Below are 20,105 nucleotides of genomic sequence, written 5' to 3'. Positions count from 1 at the left end.
GTCCAGGGTGCGTTTGGGAATTGCAGCACACCAATTGAACAATGAGGCCTCGCCTTGCTACAGCCATGATAAATGTCATGGCCTCATGTATTTTTGCTTAAAGAAATGTTAGATGAGCTACCAAATGCAATTTGCTAATACTGGCCTACTGTATACTGCTGCACAATTCTTTTGAAGATTCAAACCAAGCATGCCAAAGGAAGCAAGGCAGAGGATGCAGATACCTTACCAGGCAAACCTTTCACCTGCTTGTGCCATGGTCTCAGGTCCAGAGTGCGTTTGGGAAGTGCAGCAAACCAACTGAACAATAAGCCCAAAGATGTTGCAGGAAATGTAAATATTTCTCTATCTATTTTACACCCTACAGTATGCTGACTGGTGGTTGTGGTCTTGTTTGCAGTGCAACATCTAAATCATTTGTTGCTTTCATTTTCCATAGAAACAAACTCTTGCTCATATGAAACCAGTTCAACGTAAACCGAGTGTAAAGGAAAGGTCAGATGATGCTGCTTCAGAGGAGGATAAAGAGAATGTGGGCCTCACTGAGGTGGCTATAAAGGTGAGGTGTGGAGAGAGGGTTTGTGAGTTGGGCTGCAGCCAGAATACGCATCACTACATCTATGGAAAGGTTCAATGTCAGTGCAGTATGACCAACTAAGTTGACCCTCTATGGATTTTGTGCTCTAGATTATCCCCTAGCACATAGAGAAAAGAGGAAGGGGAAGCGCTACTGGGATATACGAGTGTATCTTAGTAGATTGAAGGTGCTCTCTGGTAATGAGGCTATCAAAAAGCAAGGAGGATCAAGGCACTCTTCGTAACATTAAAATCCCTTTTATTAGTGTGGTGGATAGAACAAATACTATACAAACTTTGACGCGTTTCAGCATGGCCTTCGTCAGGAAGTACAACTACACAAACTCTAGCCGTCTTTACTGTTGTCAGAGATAATTCTCTACGTCTTCATATTTTGTTGCTCTTTAGGTCGCCATTACAGCGATCCTTGAGATGCCCCAGAGTCAAGGGGACACTCAGGACGAGGAGTGCATGCCACAGGCCGCCTCGCATGCCCTGCTCCACAACATCCCAGATGTGGACGCTACAGATGAAGGCGATGCTAATCTGTGCAGTGAATATGTGAAGGACATTTATGCTCACCTGAGGAACCTAGAGGTGATCAAGTCCTAATCTTTATTGTCATCTGTTGTACTGAGCTTGATTTAATTTCATGCAAGTTTGAAAAGATGTATACCCTTTATTGCACTAACCGTTATGTTTTGAGGCAGGACCCACACGCAACAAACTGCGTCCCAATTGTCTGTCCTCCATTCCTCGTATCCTCCTTCCTTGCTTTCTTTTTTCTTTTCTTTTTTTAAAGCATTTAAGGAGAAGATCCAAGGTTCCTCCCCTTAGATGTTCTCCCCCAATGCTTTTTCAGAAGGAAGGGAAGCACGGAGAGAGGAGGTGAGGAATAGAGGGAAGATTATTGGGATGCAACCACAAACTCCTGTTCTCCATGTCTGTCAGGTTGCCATGGCTGTCAAACCATGTTATCTGGAGGGCAGGAAGGTGACTGGTCAGATGCGGTGTATTCTAATAGACTGGCTGGTCCAAGTCCATAGGGATTTTGAATTGGTTCAGGAGACCCTCTTCATGACCGTCGGAGTCATTGATCGCTATCTCCAGGTACAGTTTGTTTTCCTCTGACTGGTGCATCTACGGAGCATGCCATTTTGAATCATGCTCTCATGGTGAGGTAGCCCTGCCTGAGACCTGAGGATATCCTTTTGGTCTAATGGTAGATGTTTGGGTCTTCCAAATGGGAGATGATTCAGGTTCAAATCCCACCCCTAACACATGCAGTTTTATTATAACTCACATGTTGACTCTGCTCCACCACCCTGTTAGGACAACCTGGTGGCAAGGAAGTCTCTGCAACTAGTTGGTGTTACTGCAATGCTGATTGCGGGAAAGTATGAGGAAATCTATCCCCCAACGGTGGAAGACTTTGTTAATGCGACCTACTGCACATACTCCTGTGATGAGATCTGTCGCATGGAGAGAACCATTCTGAAAGCCCTGAACTATGACCTGGGACGACCGTCCGCATCTCACTTTCTGAGGAGAGCTCTTAAGGTTGCCAAGGTGAGGATTTGGCTCATTGCTTTATTCAGCATCTGTTTATGCTTCTTCCTCTTGATCTTTGCTCACTTACTCCACTAGCTTCATAGCTTGTTTGATTTCATTGTAAAATACAAACAAGTTTTGCAATGCATGTTATCTGGTGATCAGGAGTTCCAGTATGTTATAGTCTCCTGTTTAACCCTTCCTCTCCCAGGTTGGGTCAACTGAGTATCGACTGGCAAAGTACCTGATGGAGCTGACCATCCTGGACTATGCCTCGGTCCACCACCCACCATCGCTCACTGCTGCTGCAGCTCTAGCGCTGTCTCTGAGGTTCCTCCATGACTCTCCTCTCAGTGATTGGGTTTGTTTTTTAACATTCAAGCTATTATTTCGACTTGCTCGTAAAACGTAACAAACTAACACTGCATTGAAAGCCATTTTATTTCATAAGCATTTGAATACCATAGACAAACTCATTTTGATTTGTAGACAGTGACACATGGTAGGGGTTCAATGGGTTTGTTGCACAGGGCAGTTGACTGAATTGTGCATTGTTTGCACCCTAGACCCCAGCCCTGCAGCACTACACTGGTTACACAGAGGACTCCTTACTTACTGTGATGGCACGCATTGCCAAAATGCTGGATGGCTTGAGGGATGGCAGCTTCAAACTGTTGGTGAGCCCAGCCCTAACATGACTTTTAGCCCAGTGATTTAAAGGCCAGAACATGCTAAACGATATGGTGCTTCCTGCCTTGGGCCACCTGTTGGAGCACTAAGAATGCTTGCATTGCATACAATACACATGTTCCTAAGTGCTGTTTTGTTTGGTCACCTGTCCACTTCATTAATTTGATCAAATTAATGATCAATTGGTACAATATCACTGCTATGGCCTCCTATTTATCGCATCCTCTCCTTGCTTACTTTTCAAAAAGGATTGGAAGAGAATATCTAACGGGAGGAAGCTTGGATCTTTTCCAATGCGTTTTGAAAAGGTAGTGAGGATGCGAGGAATACAAGACAGACTACACCTTATGTTCCAGAGCAGTTCTACTTAACTGACATCCTTTTCCCTTTTTTTTTTTTTTTTGCAGGCAATCAAGCACAAGTATGATATCCGAGTCAGCTGTGTCCCAACTAGCCCCAGAGTGAACTTCTGCATTCAGGAACTGTCCTCTCATTGTTCTTGACTGAAATTACATTCCCCATGTTTTTTTAAACACTTTTTAAACTTTTTAAATAAAGTTATTTTTCATATCCATTTCTCAGTTCTTTTTATAAAGCAAGATTACTTATTGTGGTGAGGGTGATGGGGAAACTCTAAGCAGCATATGTGCATCAGGGTGTTAAAACACATTGAGGGTGGAACAAAGTGAAAGGGGGGATTGGATGGGATGAAGGGAATTACTCCACACCCTCCAAGTGCATAACATGATTTCAGCCAAGAAAATAGGTTTTTGTATTTAATCTTCAGTGCATGCAGTTGCCACTCCCAGGGGCTTGCCAGGGTTAAACTCCTTGCTCCACATCACGCTCCTTGCAGGGGGATGTGGAGTTATTAAAAAGAAATATTGCTTCATAAAAAGCTACCGCTGCTGCCCTTGGGCTGTGTTGCTCTTGTGCGTTTCCATGTAAGGGAAATGGGACTTTTGTCTGCCCTCTGATTGCAAAGTCAATTAGGGTTTACCACATGATCCCAAGGTCTCTGTGTGAGATTTCTGTCTGTCTTGGTCTGTGTATCTATCTGTCTCCTCGCTCTCTCCTCACTCCCAGATAATGTGATTCAGTTTTCATTAAATACTGTTTTTTTTCTCTCGATGGTATTCATTAAATTGATTTTTCTCTCTCCATCCTGGTGTTGAATAAGCAATTAGCTGTTTTCATTCAGGGATGCACTATGCAGTCAGATGCTTTAGATGAAGTTGTATTATACAGTGTGCTTTGGGATTTGTCGTGGTGGTGGGGGCCATCGGAGTGCGTGCACCTACGTGCCTCTTCACTGGTCATTTGCAATGTGATTTGCAATCAAATCTTCTGGAGATTGAGGCAGTCTGGACTAAAAAGAGTAGACATTTTACCCTCGAGTCCTCATGACTGTAGCCTACGCCTATAGTAGCATCTAACCTTGGACTTGGACCAAATGGACACTAACTGACAGCCTACAAAGAGTAGGCTGGTTGTATTCTTTAACTGACCAACTTCTTTAATTGGCCATTGTTGGGTTTACTAAAATTCAGGGCAGTTGCTTTCATCCACATAATCAACCGTTAATTTAAGCTAGAGAACACCCATGCACAGGCAGCTAGTCAAGGCTTCTGTCACCCTCTGTGCTGTTACCCTTCAACAATAACGGTGTCAATTGCCTGTATATAATACCCCACTGAATATCTATGAGATACAAGACTACATTATTTTAGGCTGCTATATCAACATGAAACGACTTAAATGTTTTTTTAAACATGTATTAACAGAAGTCCGGTAGGTGGCAGTGAATGTTCTCAGGTAATGGGAAAGGGGAGCGCACTCTTCACTTGCAAAAGCGCTCTCCCATGTTGCTTAGCAGGCACTCAGCGCAGAAAACAGTCGGCTGTCAGAGCGGCAGTGTCAGAGTTGCGGGAGATCAGAAAGTGCCTGTCTGCGCTCTCTTGGTCGGCGCAGGGTTCCTGGACGCAGAGGGAACTGAGGAGACACTCGGAACCCAGTACGAGGTGAGCCGAGGATCTCAAAGCTCACATAAAGGGTAGGACATTGGCAAGAAAGGTGGAACTAAATATCTAAATTGAGTTTTGAGCAATGCACTGGCAGCATGGCCAGATGGTTCAAGGAACACCTAGGATTCAAAACTACCAAAGCACCACCTCCGGCGCCCCCGAAGCCGGACTACAGACATTGTCACGCCGCTGTGCCTTGTACGCCTGGCTACCAACAACCAAGCTCCGGGGCCACATCTCACTATCCGAGCCCCGCTCAGCCGGACATTCTTGCTGCTTACAAACTACAAAAGGAACTGGACTTCGAAGATCCGTACGAGGGAGGCGGAAATATTTCGTTTGGAACTTGCCTGAGCGCTGTGGGGTCGCCGGACATAAAGTATGTGTCACCAAAGCACCGGCTCATAAAGGTGGAAACAATCGAAAAAAACAACTCTGCTCCGGGCAGCGTCATTCTAGCAGCCCAAGCTGTTGCTCTAGGGAGCGTTAAATCTCCCACTTCTCCCCCTTCAGAAAATGAGAATAAACAAGAAAAGGTAAGTCAAAGTAGGCCTGTACACCACGCAGCATGTGCAACTACAAGTCAATGTAACCTACTTTTTATTCTCTGAAGTTAATTATAGGCTACTTGCAGGTTCAATAATGAAGGTGCTTACCTAATAACTGATGCCAAGAGACTAACATGTGATACAGGCATTACGCATAGGAGTGAAAGGCATTTGCACACTAGAAATATTTAGCTTGATTCCAACTAAATGAATTGACTGTTGCGGCGCTTATTCAAACAGGGAATTAATCGTTAAAACCGGCAGAACTAGTTATTTCAGGTGTTCTGCAACGGCTATAGATCCGTGTAGACAGACATGCAGACAGACAGCCACACGTCTCTCTCTGTTTAACAAACTGGGACTGTCCACACATACATTGATTACATTGAACATATATATATTCAGGGATAAACCATCATGGAAAAAAGTTATGATCTTGAAAGGCAGATAATGTAGGCCTACAAGCAATCTGCCTAATTTATTTATTTATGAAGTTCCAAATGTTCTAGGTCACATTTCCTCCATGTGAAATTGTAAGTCATCAATAAACAGAAGGTCTGTTATAATATTCACAATACCATTTAAATTCAAATTAAATCCTCTCTCATGAAATGTGTAAAAACTCTGAGCCACCAACAAACGTGTTTCTCTGACTTGTTGGATCCTGTGTGTGTGTGTGTGTGTGTGTGTGTGTGCGTGTGCGTGCGTATGTGCGCGCATGTGTGTGCTCCTGAAGTTATCTCTCATTCAAGTACAACCTCAACTACTCTGTGCTGCTCACTATGAAACATCTCCTCTTCTGTAATGAGGTCCTATCTTTACTCCCTGAGGGGGTTATTTAGTTCCCATCAGCAGAGGGGGAATGTGGAGACAGATGGCAAGAATGCTCATCTACACCATGTGCCTTGCCTTAAAGTGCACTGCCAAGCAGGGCTCTTTAGGAATTCATAGCCTACACACTGTGTGTTGGTTCATTTGAAGAAACTTGAGACATTCAATGTCAGTGAGGTTAAGGATGTGTGAAGAGTGTGATTCTGCTCAGGAATGTACGTGCCTATCCTTGCACACAAGCTCTTGTAGGGGAGGACCCAGGAGAAGCATGAGTCTGACTATGAGAAGGAGAGCAGCAGTATTGCCCAATGCTGCCCACACCCTTGCCGCATAACTCCCATATACTCTGCTGACACACTAGCTAATCACCAGCGCCAGGTATGTGTTTACTCAACGAGCTACTACGTCAGACAAGATTATAGTAGTGTAGCAAGATGTGAACCCCAGCCAAACCCATATTCACATACACAAACTACTGTGGTGTGAAGTGTTATCAGTTAATTTATGAAATGTTAAGGTTACTTCCTCTTTCCCTGGTTTGCCCTCCACGCCTCCTGTGGTGAGGTGCGGCCTGTCGAGTGTACTCGTTCTATCTTGAGAGTGCCATTCCACAGGAGAACACATGTTGGGCCTAACTTCATACATTTAAACATGACACAATTAAAATGATTTTTGGGGAATATTCATTGAGCTTGTCAGAGGCCATCTGAACAAGCATGGACATTTAGGAGCCTAATATGCCAATTGTGGAGAATGGTGTTTTTGAAAATCTGTCTTTATTTTAAATATGATAGAATTTATAACAAAGTTTAAGTTGTGTGCTGCTTGTCCTCCTCTTGTTGAATTTGATGATAGATCACGTCCCAGACCTACCCATCAAGATTAAAACAATGGAAAACTAAGCACTCGCCATTTTCTCTGTGCAACTGCTGCTGTTAAGCTAATTAAAAAGATTACTGCTGTCTCCTGTTAATTGGGGCTTATTTGGATCTCAGTAGTCAATTAGGCATGGCATTAGTCTGTTTTTGCTTGGACTGGATCTTTTTTTGTTTAGTACAACAGATAACTTGTTGCCCAGATGGGGAGGGGGCTGTAATGCAATAAAGAAAAGGCACCCTTGAGAGAGTTTGGTCACCAAGCAACACCAGACGTCAACCTTAAAACTGCTCCCACATCCGACAGACTGAGGTAATGTTCCAGAAGGGGCTGTTGTCTAGACTCAAGGTCTGCTGTGATGTACAACTGACGTTGATGTTATAAAGACATCTAAACAAAGTGAATTCATTTGTTACAAAACAAACATTTTAAATAAATACCTGTTGTTAATTATCCAGTTGATGCATGTGCTCCTCTTCTAGAATAACCACCTACACAATATGAACAGCAGGCTCAGCGAACAGTAAAAACTCACTCTAACCTAAGAGATGTGTGTTTGTTGTGGAGTTTTTTTCTGAGACAGATGGCCTAATTTTTCCCAGATTTGGAGGTTGTCATGGTGAGGATTTCTTTAATACTTGTAGCCTCCTAGAACTAATCTGACAAGATGACACACACGCACATGCACACATACTTAATTTTAACAAGTTAAATGAAAGTTCAATGTTTCATCTGGAAGGGAGAGTAGAGCACCACTTCTCTGCACGCCCTTTCTGTGAGCTGTGAGAAGGTGCTTTTAGACTGGTTTCTGTTTAACGGGGGCATGTCTCTCTACAGAGGTGTTGAGAGGTGTTGACAGGGCCTGGAGTATGTCATGTTGTTTCATGTTTCATAATGCTGCCTTTCGAAACGACCAGTCTGATATCATAACGTGGTTTTCCACCGAGTAATTAAGATATTTGTTGCAGTAAGTAATCTGTAAGAAGATTGCAGAGACTCAGTCAACTGGTAAAGTTGAGGAAAGGAGGGATGGTATGCGAGAATGTCACACATGAGTTAAGCATAAAAACGCAAGCAATTTGAAGTACACACACACATGCATGCACACACACACACACACACACACACACACACACAGCAAGTGTCAGCTGGGCATGGATACTGTAGCTTAACAGAAACTTCATTACCTGGTCAATTGTGCTAGCTCAGGCTTAGTGCAAAATGCTAAGTAGAGAGAGAGAGAGAGAGGGGGAGAGGACCACACCAGCATCGTCTTGTTACAGCGCAAGCCTGCATTGATGTTATAATTACTTGACCAGTGGATGCTAATTATATAACTGCCTACCTAATGCCTGGGCTGCCAATAGCAGCGTCTAGTGTTTAGCTTAATCTCATCTCTTCAAAGTGCTTTCATTCTATTCAAATGGTTGATGTGGGGAGAAAAAACACCCACAAGGTGCTCAGTTCATGCAAGATGATTTTAATGTATGGTGATTACATGAGACCCTAAGGAGCTGGGATAGGGGCTGTTTAGGTCCATGCTGACAGAAGCTCTATGTTATGACGAGCACGTAGGAGAGACCAGGTGAGAGCACTGGCTTGATTGTTGTCGGGGGGTTTTAATGTGTTGTGTGTTTAGTTTATAATGACGGGACCTTCAAGGTAGAGTGGGTAGAGGGAGATGATCTATTACTATCCTGCCTGCCGTCAAGCTAATTAAAGACCTTGTCTCTCCCGCTCCTCATCCACCTGCTCAGCACAAACTTCTCAAGGACACGTGAAAGTGATGACGGGCCAGACTTGATAATGTGTCAACAAAAGGCAATAGTGCATAAACTACAAACTACCGCAGTCCCGTAGTGACATCATGTTGCCATCTGCGGTATACAGATGTGGCCCCTTTTGAATTCATAAACTTTAAAGGAGTACTTTACTCTGAAAACAATTTCATGTGTCTTTCTCATCAGTCCACCATCAATTCTATTTACTTCCTGGAAATGAGGTTGCGTTGACACAAAGTGCGTCATCGGCTGTATTCGGATTGTCTACAAACCTTCTTGTCCTTGTAGCTTTTCCTTGACCTCGTGAGGAAAAAGTATATGAGGAAGGTCAAGGAAAAGTCACGAGGAAAGGAAAAAGGTTTCATTTTCTGTATCATCTGAACGAAGCCATGATGTCGGCTTATCATTAGGATAGCCATGAGGCTTGTATGCACAAACCAATGACATGATTGGATCATGCATATGGTGGACTGACGAGACATACTCTGAATGTTTTTTGAGTGAAGCACTCCTTTAAGGGTTGCTCTGCCCTTGATGCAGTGGCCCTGTGCAGTGGTGTTCTAGCCAGGCCACTGCCTCAGCCTAGGAGGACTCTAAGTCTGTAAGCCAGTTTTCTGTACGGTACATATCTATCTATAGAGGCGAGCATTTTGATCATAAACATAGACTGCTGCCTGCCATACAGCCGACCGAGACATTCGATTTGACAGATTTCTTTCATGGTTATTTCCTCGTTTTCCGTATACCTTTTAATAGCTCCTTGTTTCGCATATCACCGCCACCAGAATACTAAAGCCAGGAGTGGTGGTTCAAGCATGTAAAGTGATTGTGTCCTTCGCTGTGTTAGCCATTGTTTCTTCCCTATACTCCCCAAGGTGATGACAACCAAAAAGGGCCTTGAGGGTAGTGATGCATCTACATCTAAGGGGACATATTCCCGTCTGACTTGTTGTTTCACCCCAAATCTTCTTCCCTCCCTCCCTCCCTCTCTCTCTCTCTCTCTCTCTCTCTCCATACACACAACCCCTCTCTATTTTATATGTCCATTTGACAATGTGTCGCCCCCCCCCCCCCCCCCATCTGATTGAGATGAATGCTACAAGTGGGCATCAGCTGCCTCCTCACCACGGCAACCTTGATCACACTTCTGATAATGGAATCAAGAGGAGGCGCTGGGAGCCAATCAGGTGTTGTTTCGCGAGAGTCCTTGAAGGGACAGTTGTGTGTAATTAGGTTTGGAGTGCCCCTCAACAGTGCGTGGGGGTTTGGTTTGACGTTCTTTCATTTCCATGGAATAGACATCAACAGCCTCACTAGGCTTCTTTTTGTTTTATGTTCAATCTGTTTGGATGTTTTAGGATTTATGGTGTTTTACAGTCTGATTGAATTGGATTCCTCAGCTGCGGTATGCCGTAGGCGTATTGTTTGTGTTGCTTGACAGAATTACTGCAGTTTCCTTCCAACTACAGGTCTGATCTGCAGTCCCCCAGTGTGGGGGTAAATCAGGGCAGTTTGACTGGCCTGCAGATTAGCTGCCTCTGCCGCGCCGGTGGATGGCCTGAACTTTCCTCAGCCTCATTCCCCACCACCACAATCTAAAAGCCCTTTTTCTTGAAAGCCTTTTGCCCTGGCATTCCAGACAGGGGGAATGTGATTAGCGCATCCTGCTAACTCTTTGTACTTCTACTCTGTGCTCAGAGCTCTGGTAGTGATAGGAGAAAATGTCAGATGTAAACATTACCTAGCTGGGTCCCTGACCTCCCTGCGCACCGCGGAATCAATCATGTGTTGTGTGGGTATCTCTTTGAGAGCAGTCCTGTACCTGTTTGAGTACTGTATCAGATGAAAGCTGACAGGGTTGATGGCTAGTTTAGCAGGAAGTGCCCTTCTATTCCCACCTCAAACAAATAGAGGTTAGTTGAGGTAGATCGCCACGTACAGAGAGTATGTCAAATATTGCCTCAGAAAAGTGTTTTTGCTTCGTTATTGCCCAATGTAAGAGAGAGTCATTTCAAATGAAACACCTGTGGCAGTTTGAATGTTAACTCGGTATCAGAAGTCTGCAAACACAGAATGAGGTACAAATGTAAACAGAGCAGAGAGCACACAGAGTTTGTCATACAGCCTCTGTGTTAAGGCCATAAACCACTATTTTATTGATGTTTATTATATGTTCAGAGTATACGAAAGTCCTTTTTATAACATATGGACACATGACTCGTCTCTCTTGCCAGTAGTTTAGTTTCAGACCACAGAGTATATATTTCCAGGACACTTTTGGTTGTTGTATGTTATAGTTTCTGAATACTATATCTGGAACAAAACCACACACGTTTTGAATTGACGATTTAAAGCAACATTTATTGTAATAGTGTGCACACTAGGTATGATTCTTGAGACAATGTATACATTTTTCCCCCCACAATTATGATAATTGGTCTCCCACAACCAGTGGTCCTTGGTTGCTATGGAAACACTGCTCAATGATTATAGCTCGAGTCTGGTCTATGATTGCCTTAGCCCAAGATATCCCTTGAACTGAAGTAGGTATGACGGTTTGGTGCTTGATGTCAATCATCAGTTCACTGTTCACTGAGGTGTCCAAGAATGCATACTAATAACTATTTGAGGTATCCCAACCACTTTGTTCAAGCTATTTTTCTACCAACAACACTTGGGACTTCACGTACCAAGAATTTCTAGGTCCACTAGGCATACACTCATTTAACACTTTATTAGGAACACCAGTACACCTTCTCATGGTGGAGGTGGTGTATTGGTGTGGGGAATGTTTTCTTGGCACACTTTGGGCCTGTTAATACCAATCAATGGGCCCATTCAGTCATCGCTTGAATGCCACAGCCTATTTGATTATTGTTGCTGACCATGTGCATCCTTTCATGGCCACAATTTACCCATCTTCTAATGGCTACTTCCAGCATTATAATGCACCATGTCACAAAGCAAAAGTCGTCTCAAACTGGTTTCATGAACATGACAATGAGTTCAGTGTTCTTCAGTGGCCTTCCCAGTCACTGGATCTGAATCCAATAGAACACCTTTGGGATGTGGTAGAACGAGAGATTCATAGCTTGAAAGTGCCCCTGAAAAATCTGCAGGAATTGCGTGGCACAATCATGTCATCATGGACCAGAATCTCAAAGGAATGTTTCCAACATCTTGTGGAATCAATGCCACAATGAATTGAGGCTGTTTTGAGAGCAAAGGGAGGTCCTACCCAGTCTTAGTATAGTGTTCCTAATAAAGAGTATTTACCATTTACTGCCCATAGCAGCTGCACAGGGAATCAGTGAGGATCTGCCCTCTACATTCCTCTGACCCAGGCAGGAATCCTGGAAGACCACATTGGGAGGAAGGAACTCAGTGCTTTGCTGGTCCAATGCCAAACCAGCTTACTTTATTTACGCCCCACCTCTGGCTCAGGATGATGATGTCATCCTAGGGGAGATGACAAACAGGATGACAGGGTGGAATGACATAAACATGAGGACAGAATTCAGCTTTGAAATGTGCCTCTCTCTTACCAAGGATGTTACTTGGCTCATGTACTGTATGGATGGGTGCGGACCAGGGAGGTAGAAATCTGGGTTACGTGTGGGCTCACGTGTGTTTGATACCATTCCTTATTCCATTCCATGCATTACAATGAGCCGTCCTCTGATTTCTAACTCCACCAGCCTCCCCTGGTGTGGACTGTGTACTGTAGTGTACTGTATGTGGCTATTTGTTAAAGATAGACTCTGGGTTATGATGTCATGCCAAGAAGTCACAGCAACTTTTACCAAAGATATTTGTAGTAAAGATGTGACCAATGGTGCAGGCACTCATTAGACGTTGGCGCATGTGCACTGTTGTAATATGCGTGCCAGATTTGATCGCCTCCTCTCGTTTCTTGATCGTCTCTGTTTTGAAATCATCTCTGGTAGCGTTGCCCCGCTCTTTTCCCATTGATGACATATCCCAGAGTCTACCTTTTAATGACAACATTTCAAAAGTCAATTTCAGGTTTTTGAAACGTGATTTTGATCTATTGATATGCCTAATCACAGAACACAGACTGACTGTAGCAAGAACAATATGTACGTTAAAGTGTTAAATTGAACTTGTTGACACAAATTTTATGAATAACCCCCACGTGTGCCTGAAAATTATAGTCTTTAGAGAATGGAAATTGTGGCCAATTGTTTACTTTTTTCTCTCTCTCTTCCTCAGTTTAAAGAGGTGTAGCCTAGCCTTCTAGTTTAGCGGCTAAATGCTGTGTATTTTCTCTAGCTCTCCAGCTGCACAGGCTGAGGCAACCCAATATGTCACAGTTAGCTTGTATGCTAAGCTAGCAATTCTGTCAGCCAGGAACGTCGCACGGCGACACATGGCACTGTTTTGTTTAATGACAGTGTGTCATCGGGCCTGTAAGGGGAGCCCTGGCGGGGAGGCACATCGTCACGCACTGATTAAAAGGAAACCTTGAGCCCTGAGGTTTCATTCCATGCCATGCAGCCATCCAGGGCACAAACAGAACAGCATGAAGCATGGATGTTTTATTTTTAACCACCCCTCTCTCGCCCTCTCTCTCTGGTAACAGTAGGACGGCTGCTCTCATCACTGAGTACGCACGACTGTGCTTTACCCACATAGTTGGGCATTTTGGCTCTTCCTAGAAGAGGCCCTGGGTTTCTTTCTGACCTCTGGTGTCAGGAACATAGGAATTATCCGGTGGTGTTATGGAGGCAGATCAGAGGCTAGCTGTGCTGTTTTTGTATTTACTCTTCAGGAGGCAGAGTGGAGCTCTTTCAGGTTATGGCCCTGGTCAGCGGAGCTACCCTGTTATCTGGGCTCACTGAGTCGCTGGGGCCTGTAGAGGCTGACTCTACACTCAGTGGGGGTCAGGCCCACTACAGCCTGTGCGTGTACGTGTACGGGCGCGCGTGTGTGTGCGCGTGCTACATAGTTGATAAGAGATTTAACCTTGGTCTTTCTCCCACCTACTGGTCTTTCATGGCTATTACATATGGCATGCATGCATGCATGCAGTCAGTCAGTGTTATCTATCTTAATGTATTCCTGAATACACCAGAGTGGTGTTTAAAACTATCCTGCATGTGGCTTGTTTGATTTTAAGTGATCTGATTCTTTTACGTTGAGACTATACATGTATATGGTATAGTTTAGCCACATGCTGAACATTGCTCAGGGAGTGATTGGACCAAAGGTAAAGAAACCAGGCCACTGTCTGCTTTTGTTTGGTGGAAAATAAGGAACAAGAGGGTTGCTCCAGGATTAAGGAAGTGCTCCCTTCCTGACAGGAAGTGTTTACAACTTGGTGACATTCCCTTTTGACTGGGCAAGTCCACACTCGCCCCACGAGGAGCATTCTGGGAGTGCTAACTGTGTTGACTCTGGTCTGGCATCCTCTGTCAAAATATAACCAGGGATTCATATTCCTTCCTGTTTCAACTTGAGCAATCTACACTTGGATTGTGACATACGGTACGGTATTAGCACATGGCTCAGGCGTGTTCTAGTGGGAGTCTTACTCCACTCAGGCTGTCGTGAAGTCAGCCTCTCCCCTCCCTCTCCCTCTCCCTCTCCCCTCCCTCTCCTGCTGGGAGAGGTGGAAAACCCCGTAGGCGATGGGGCTGTGTGATATGAGACTCCACCCTGCCTCTGCGCTGCCTTGCTGCTCTATTGTCAGTCTCTGTGCTCTGGGGTTTTGATGTGCTGGTGCCTTTGTACACACACTCAACACACAAAGGCTATCTGAGGCCACAACGCTTCCGACCGCAATCAAGTCATCCTCAACACCAAATTACCCTGGCTTTTGTTTATGTCCTGTGTCCAGGTTGTTTTTCTCCCATCTCAGTAATTCACAGACCCCAAACTTGAAGACTTAAGCAGTCGACAAACCATACTGTGGCTTTGTGTGCGTCTCAGGTGTGTGTGTGTGTGTGTGTGTCTGCATAGCCTTTTATGCAGCCTCTATAAGTCCAACACAACCATTCCATCACACACCTCACACACTACTCCCTCTTTCTTAAATTCAAGGGGTAATAAATCTATTTCATCGGGAGAGAGGGCAGAGAAAGGAAATTGGATTTTGTCAAGCGTATCCTCAAGTGCTTAATCTTGAATATCTGTTGCATATTAAGAGCAACTTAATCTGGTGGTTTACCCTCCAGTTAAGGGACTGAGTGTGTGTGTGTATGGGTGTGCCACAGAGGGGGACCCTGGAGAGAAGTTAGGACTTTGTCACGCTTGAGTGTGTATGAGACTGAGAGTGAAAAGGGGATAAAAAAAAAAAAAGGATGACTGGCAAATGAAAGGGGGTAATAGAGGAAAGAAAGAGTACAGGAACTCCTCTGAGACATGGGAGATGGAGAACCAGTGCCCTTGAGGCTTTTGGCAGAGGTTGGTTGTATTAGACTGGAAGTAGAGGAACACCTATGAGGACAGGCGCAGGGAGTAGTCAGGCCCAAAGTGCTTCTCCATGTCCTGTTTGTGCTGTCTGCCTTTTGGCACACTGTTATGCAATGTCTTTGTGTCACTCTGGTTTTGGATTGAGAATAGAAAGGGCTCTGGGGAAAAAAAGAAAATGCACAACATAATGATGAAGAAACAACACACACAACATCTTCCCTGTTACATTTGGAGGATCCATATGGCATTGTCAAGAGCAGAGACTCGCAACCTTGAGTGTCACCTTGTGAAACTCTGGGGATGGACAGAGACAAACGCTGGAATGTAGTCGTAAAGACGATACTGGCTAGCACAAACACTAGTTCTATTGTGTATCTCTCTACACGTTTTATCCCAGCACGACAACATTTTTGGCAGATTCTGATACGGAATCATGTGTTGTTCAGAGCTGAAAATCCAGTTCTCCGTCCTCCGTTGAAAGCTAGATGTGTGATTATCTTGAGCAGATATGAGGCCCAAGATTATCCGCTGAAGAGGTAATCTTTCATCTGAACCCTGCGTTACCTGTGGTCCGGATTTGGGCCCTGATCCAATACTTTTAAAATACATCCTTCACTTCCTCCCTTCTTTTGATGTAACTCTAACCTAACATGATGTGATGGGTCAAAGCAAGCTTTTCCACTCTGCTTCGTGTCAGATCAGAGATTTCTTTTCAAGGAAGGATGGGAGGGAGGGGGCATTTAAAGAGTATTCAAACAGGGCCTACAGTAGTTCTGACTTGGGCTGCCCAGGCCCGGCGTGTGGGGGAAGCGACTACTGTGAGGACCGGACGTGTGCAGTGATCCTGGTCCCGCGACTGTGATAGGCCATTCTCAGCCTCATTTAGAAGCTGTCACATGAGCCTCTGAGGCATATCCCCCTCACACGTGTAGGAGAGCAGCCGCAATGCAGCTGTGTAATGTACCTCTTCCTTTCATGGCGAAATGGCGCAAGTCCTGTCCTTTTGTGTTCTCCCCTTTTTTATTATCCATCTCTGATGTTTTCACCCTTAAACACAGACTCATGTTACACGCCATGAGTGTCACCACCGCTATACGTCTGCTAGAAGTGTTCCCGTGCAAACCTATGATCAGTGACAGACTAAATCACTTCCCCATGTGCCCCCCCCCCCCCCAAAAAAAAGCGACCCAGGGGCTTTCCCCCCGGCTGGTGTGGCGTGGCGTGCGAAAAAGCCACCCCACATGGGCGACAGCCCAGAGATCTGAAAGAAGCAAGTTTTTTAATGTGGTCTTGAATCTTAAAGGAGCAGCTAATAAATAAGTCAACGTGGAAAAGTGTGAGCTGCACTTTGAACAGCGCAGATGTCTTCTTGAAAGACGCATGTGAGAATGATGACTGGAGGAACATGAACACGTTGGAGAGCAAAGAAGGGAGATGCTGTAGGAGTTAAGATAATATATAATATATGCCATTTAGCTGACGCTTTTATCCAAAGCGACTTACATTGCAGTGAGTGCATACATTTTTCAGTATATATGGTCCCAACGGGAATCAAACCCAAAACCTAAGCGTTGTTAGCGCCATGCTCTATCAACTGAGCCACAGAGGACCACAGTTAGTCCTCTCACCATAAACTCTTAAATCAAAGTATCTATGATTGAAGAAATGCAGGGTAGGGCAATGTTAGGGAAGGAGGTTCAAATTATATAAAAAAAAAAAAAATTGTGTGTCATTACTAGCACATCGTATGCTAATTATGTATAATCTTACAGGAGAACAGGTTCTTCAACGCTTAATTTGCTTTTATCTCTAAATTGTTCCCCCCTCAGGTCGAGCTGCGCAACCCGCTATTTACATTTTCTTTCGTTTTTTTTATTCTTTCTGAGAGAAGCGACATGCTTTCACCTTGGAACATTAAGCTTGAGAGCCTTTTGATGAGGCTAAAAGCAAAGCTGACAAATTAATTCACCTGAGGACAAATATGATTGTGTTGACTTACTGAGTAGTGCTCTTCCTCTTAGCTGTTGCTCGAGCTTCAATCGCTTGTGGCTGATTGATAGATGTGACCTCATAGAAGAGGGAAAGCATCATGATTTGATTTGCTACCTTCCCTAATTTTTTAAGTAGGTATTCAGTGCTGGCTGGCCCACCCTTGTTTTGGTCCATAGAGCCACTGGCTGATTCCCCCAACAACCAACAATGTCCCTTAGAATTCATTTTAATAAAGTTTAATCAATGTCAACGGTGCATTGTGGGAAAGCTACCTCCTATTCAGTCTTTTGTAGAATGGGTGCTTTTGACTTTGAGCCCCCAGCCCTTATCCAGCGGCCTCACAAGTGAGGAATACAACTCGGCTAGAATCGGGCCTCACAATAAGATTTCACTGAATCCTAACCACATTTACTCCCACGTCTTTGAATCGCACAAGTATCTTATTGATAGCGGCTGCATTGTGTCAACACAGGGGTTTGCAATCGGTTCTGCTTAAGTGAATTCATGCCTTGTGGGGGCATTTCATGTTCGCTCCGGTTGACTGAAGCTAAGTGCATTTATCGTGTTTTCATTTATACAGTCAGTCAAGATAAGTTGGAGCTGTTATCAGTCGGCTGCGTATCTGCTGTTACCACGGCGCTGTGTTTCTCTTTTAAATAAATGTTTATCTGTCTAAATAGGGGAGCAAACATATGCTGGGCAACCTGCTCAGTTCTACTCCCAGAGTTTGTTTGAGAAAATGGTAGCAGATGTAGAGAGAAGTGTCTTGTCTCCTCTCTTCTCTCCTTTTCTTCCTCCCTTACCCTCTCCTCTCCTCCATATCCCCCTCTCTCTCCTTCATTAGTCCTGATAGCCGGTTTTTGTAAACGTAAGAACAAAAGAGCAACAGCAGCAGAAAGAAAGGGCCTTTTGAAGCGCCCTAATGCAATCGAGCTGCTAAGCCCTGAGTCCTATTAGGTTATCAGTGGCTGAAATCCCCCCGTGGCGTGCGACATAAATCACAAACGTCAGTGCTTTTTTTTTTTTTTCGACTCTCATTCCCTCCATTCCTCCTCCTCCTCCTCCTCCTCCCTCTTTCTCTAGCATGCCGGCTCTTGTGATGGTCTCACAGGGAGAGAGAGAGAGAGAGGTCTCATCAGCCAGCCCCCAGTGGCTCTGACACCCCTCATCGTTTCTGGGCCAGCTGTGACATTGCTGTCATAGTTCCGTCCCCAATCATTCAGGTGGCCACTCAGCTGGCTGACAAGAGAGCCTGGCTGTCAAATTTGTCCGTCTGTCTGTCTGTCTGTGTGTGTGTGGGGGGGGGTATTTATCTGGTGCTTCTAACATTACTTAATATTATTACCAAGCTGTTATGTTTATAGTATTTAGTAGTTTCATATGGCTTGAGGGCTTTGATTTGGCTTCTGAAAATATCAGAGATGGAATGGAACCATGCACTCAAATTGATAAAAATTTAAATAAAGTTGGACGCTTTGAGTGTTCAGCTTTGTACGGCCCCTGCTCTGATAATGGACCACTCGATCCGTTCACTCTCCATTTTAGTGGATATTTTCACAGCTCTAATGTAGGACTGGAGCCTCCAATTGAATTGTAATCCCAGAAGCTCCCGTCTCGGAGCCCTGTGGATGGAATGCCAAGACAAAATGGCAGGTGCCTGTTACACCTTCCCTCCTTGGCTAATGCTTTCGCTAGGCTCAGCCTCAGCCTGATTTGAAATTGACTTTATTCCCTCAGAGCTGCAATGGATTTCAAGCAGTCTGATTGGGACTATTTCTCTCAGTCAGGCTGGATGTCTGAGCAGAGTAGTGGTATGTTCTACATCCAGGGGACGTGTACTAAGCCTACTAAGAGTTGCTTAGTGAGGATCTCACAGCTTACATCCCTGGTTAGAAAGGCTCACATATACAGAGAGAAGGCGGCTAGGTGCTGCAGTGTTGCACTGTGGGTGAATTTGACTTTAATGATAAAATGCGGCTTGGCTGCGGTCCTCACACACCCTGGCATGCCAGCGGGCAGATGGTGTGTCCCCAGGCAGCATCATGGTCTCTGGCAGGACCCCTCTCTCTCTCCATGTTCCCCTGCTCCTCCTGCTGTCTACTCATTAGTGCTGTGTGGCAAGGAGGGGCACACGCACGCACGAGCGCACACACACACACACACACACACACAGGAACACACACGCACAGAGGAACACATGGGCTAATTGACTTCCTCCTCCCAAATACTGGTGGTTAGGTCTACATGTGGTTCATGGCCCGAAGGGAAAGTAAACACCCAAGTCCTAACTGTGAACTTCTGCTTTCATTGGATTCATTAGGTTACTTTCCTTGTATCCAAAATTCAGTTTCCTCAGAAAAATGAATTATTTAGAATGTGTACATGTATATGTTTTGAAATCTTTGACTGGTAAATGCCTGTCAACACATTGAAATGAATGGTTTTAAATTGAATTTTCTTATATGAAAATGGAACTGTGTGGTGAGACATGTCAGTCAGGCATGGAGAGGCGGCGGGTGCAGAAAGCGTGCACACACACACACACACACACACAAACACACACACACGGAGGACAAGTAGAATTGCACTCTCACTCTGCCTCTCCAGAGCAGGGACATTACCAGGTGTTAAAAAGAGCTTTCAGTGGGAGATTGTGAGAAATGATTGAGAGAACAAGAGCAGGGCTAAATATACTCCTGGCTTGATTATTGTTTTGTTCCTTTCCAGTCCGTTTCATATATAAATCAGTTTTTGTCTTCCATGTTTGATGACAAGCCGTCATTTAAAGTATGTGGGCACAG

The 20,105-nt window shown here is 44.6% G+C and overlaps 2 protein-coding genes across 3 annotated transcripts in view; both read left to right on the top strand.

Moving 5' to 3' along the window:
- Positions 1–457: 457 nt before the first annotated feature.
- LOC310819878 (G2/mitotic-specific cyclin-B1-like) lies at positions 458–3,320 on the top strand (the record flags this gene model as incomplete). Its single annotated transcript, XM_083691282.1, has 7 exons — positions 458–559; positions 985–1,173; positions 1,528–1,686; positions 1,909–2,145; positions 2,339–2,488; positions 2,694–2,804; positions 3,225–3,320. 7 exons carry the CDS (start codon positions 458–460, stop codon positions 3,318–3,320), a joined length of 1,044 nt encoding a protein of 347 aa, XP_083547408.1.
- Positions 3,321–4,718: 1,398 nt separating this feature from the next.
- The window catches only part of LOC310819944 (SH2 domain-containing adapter protein D-like), a 31,829-nt gene continuing 16,442 nt past the window's right edge, over positions 4,719–20,105 (top strand). For both annotated transcript variants that reach the window (XM_083691378.1, XM_083691377.1), the window contains exon 1: positions 4,719–5,377. In XM_083691378.1, coding sequence (XP_083547504.1) covers positions 4,937–5,377 — 441 coding nt within the window. In that variant the 5' untranslated portion in view covers positions 4,719–4,936. The remainder of the gene's footprint in view (positions 5,378–20,105) is intronic.

This window comes from Argentina silus, assembly GCF_951799395.1.
Source record: "Argentina silus genome assembly, chromosome: 19".
Taxonomy (NCBI): Eukaryota; Metazoa; Chordata; class Actinopteri; order Argentiniformes; family Argentinidae; genus Argentina; species Argentina silus.
The sequence above is the reverse complement of the archived record's forward strand: the minus strand, read 5'-3'. Positions and strand labels throughout refer to the sequence as shown.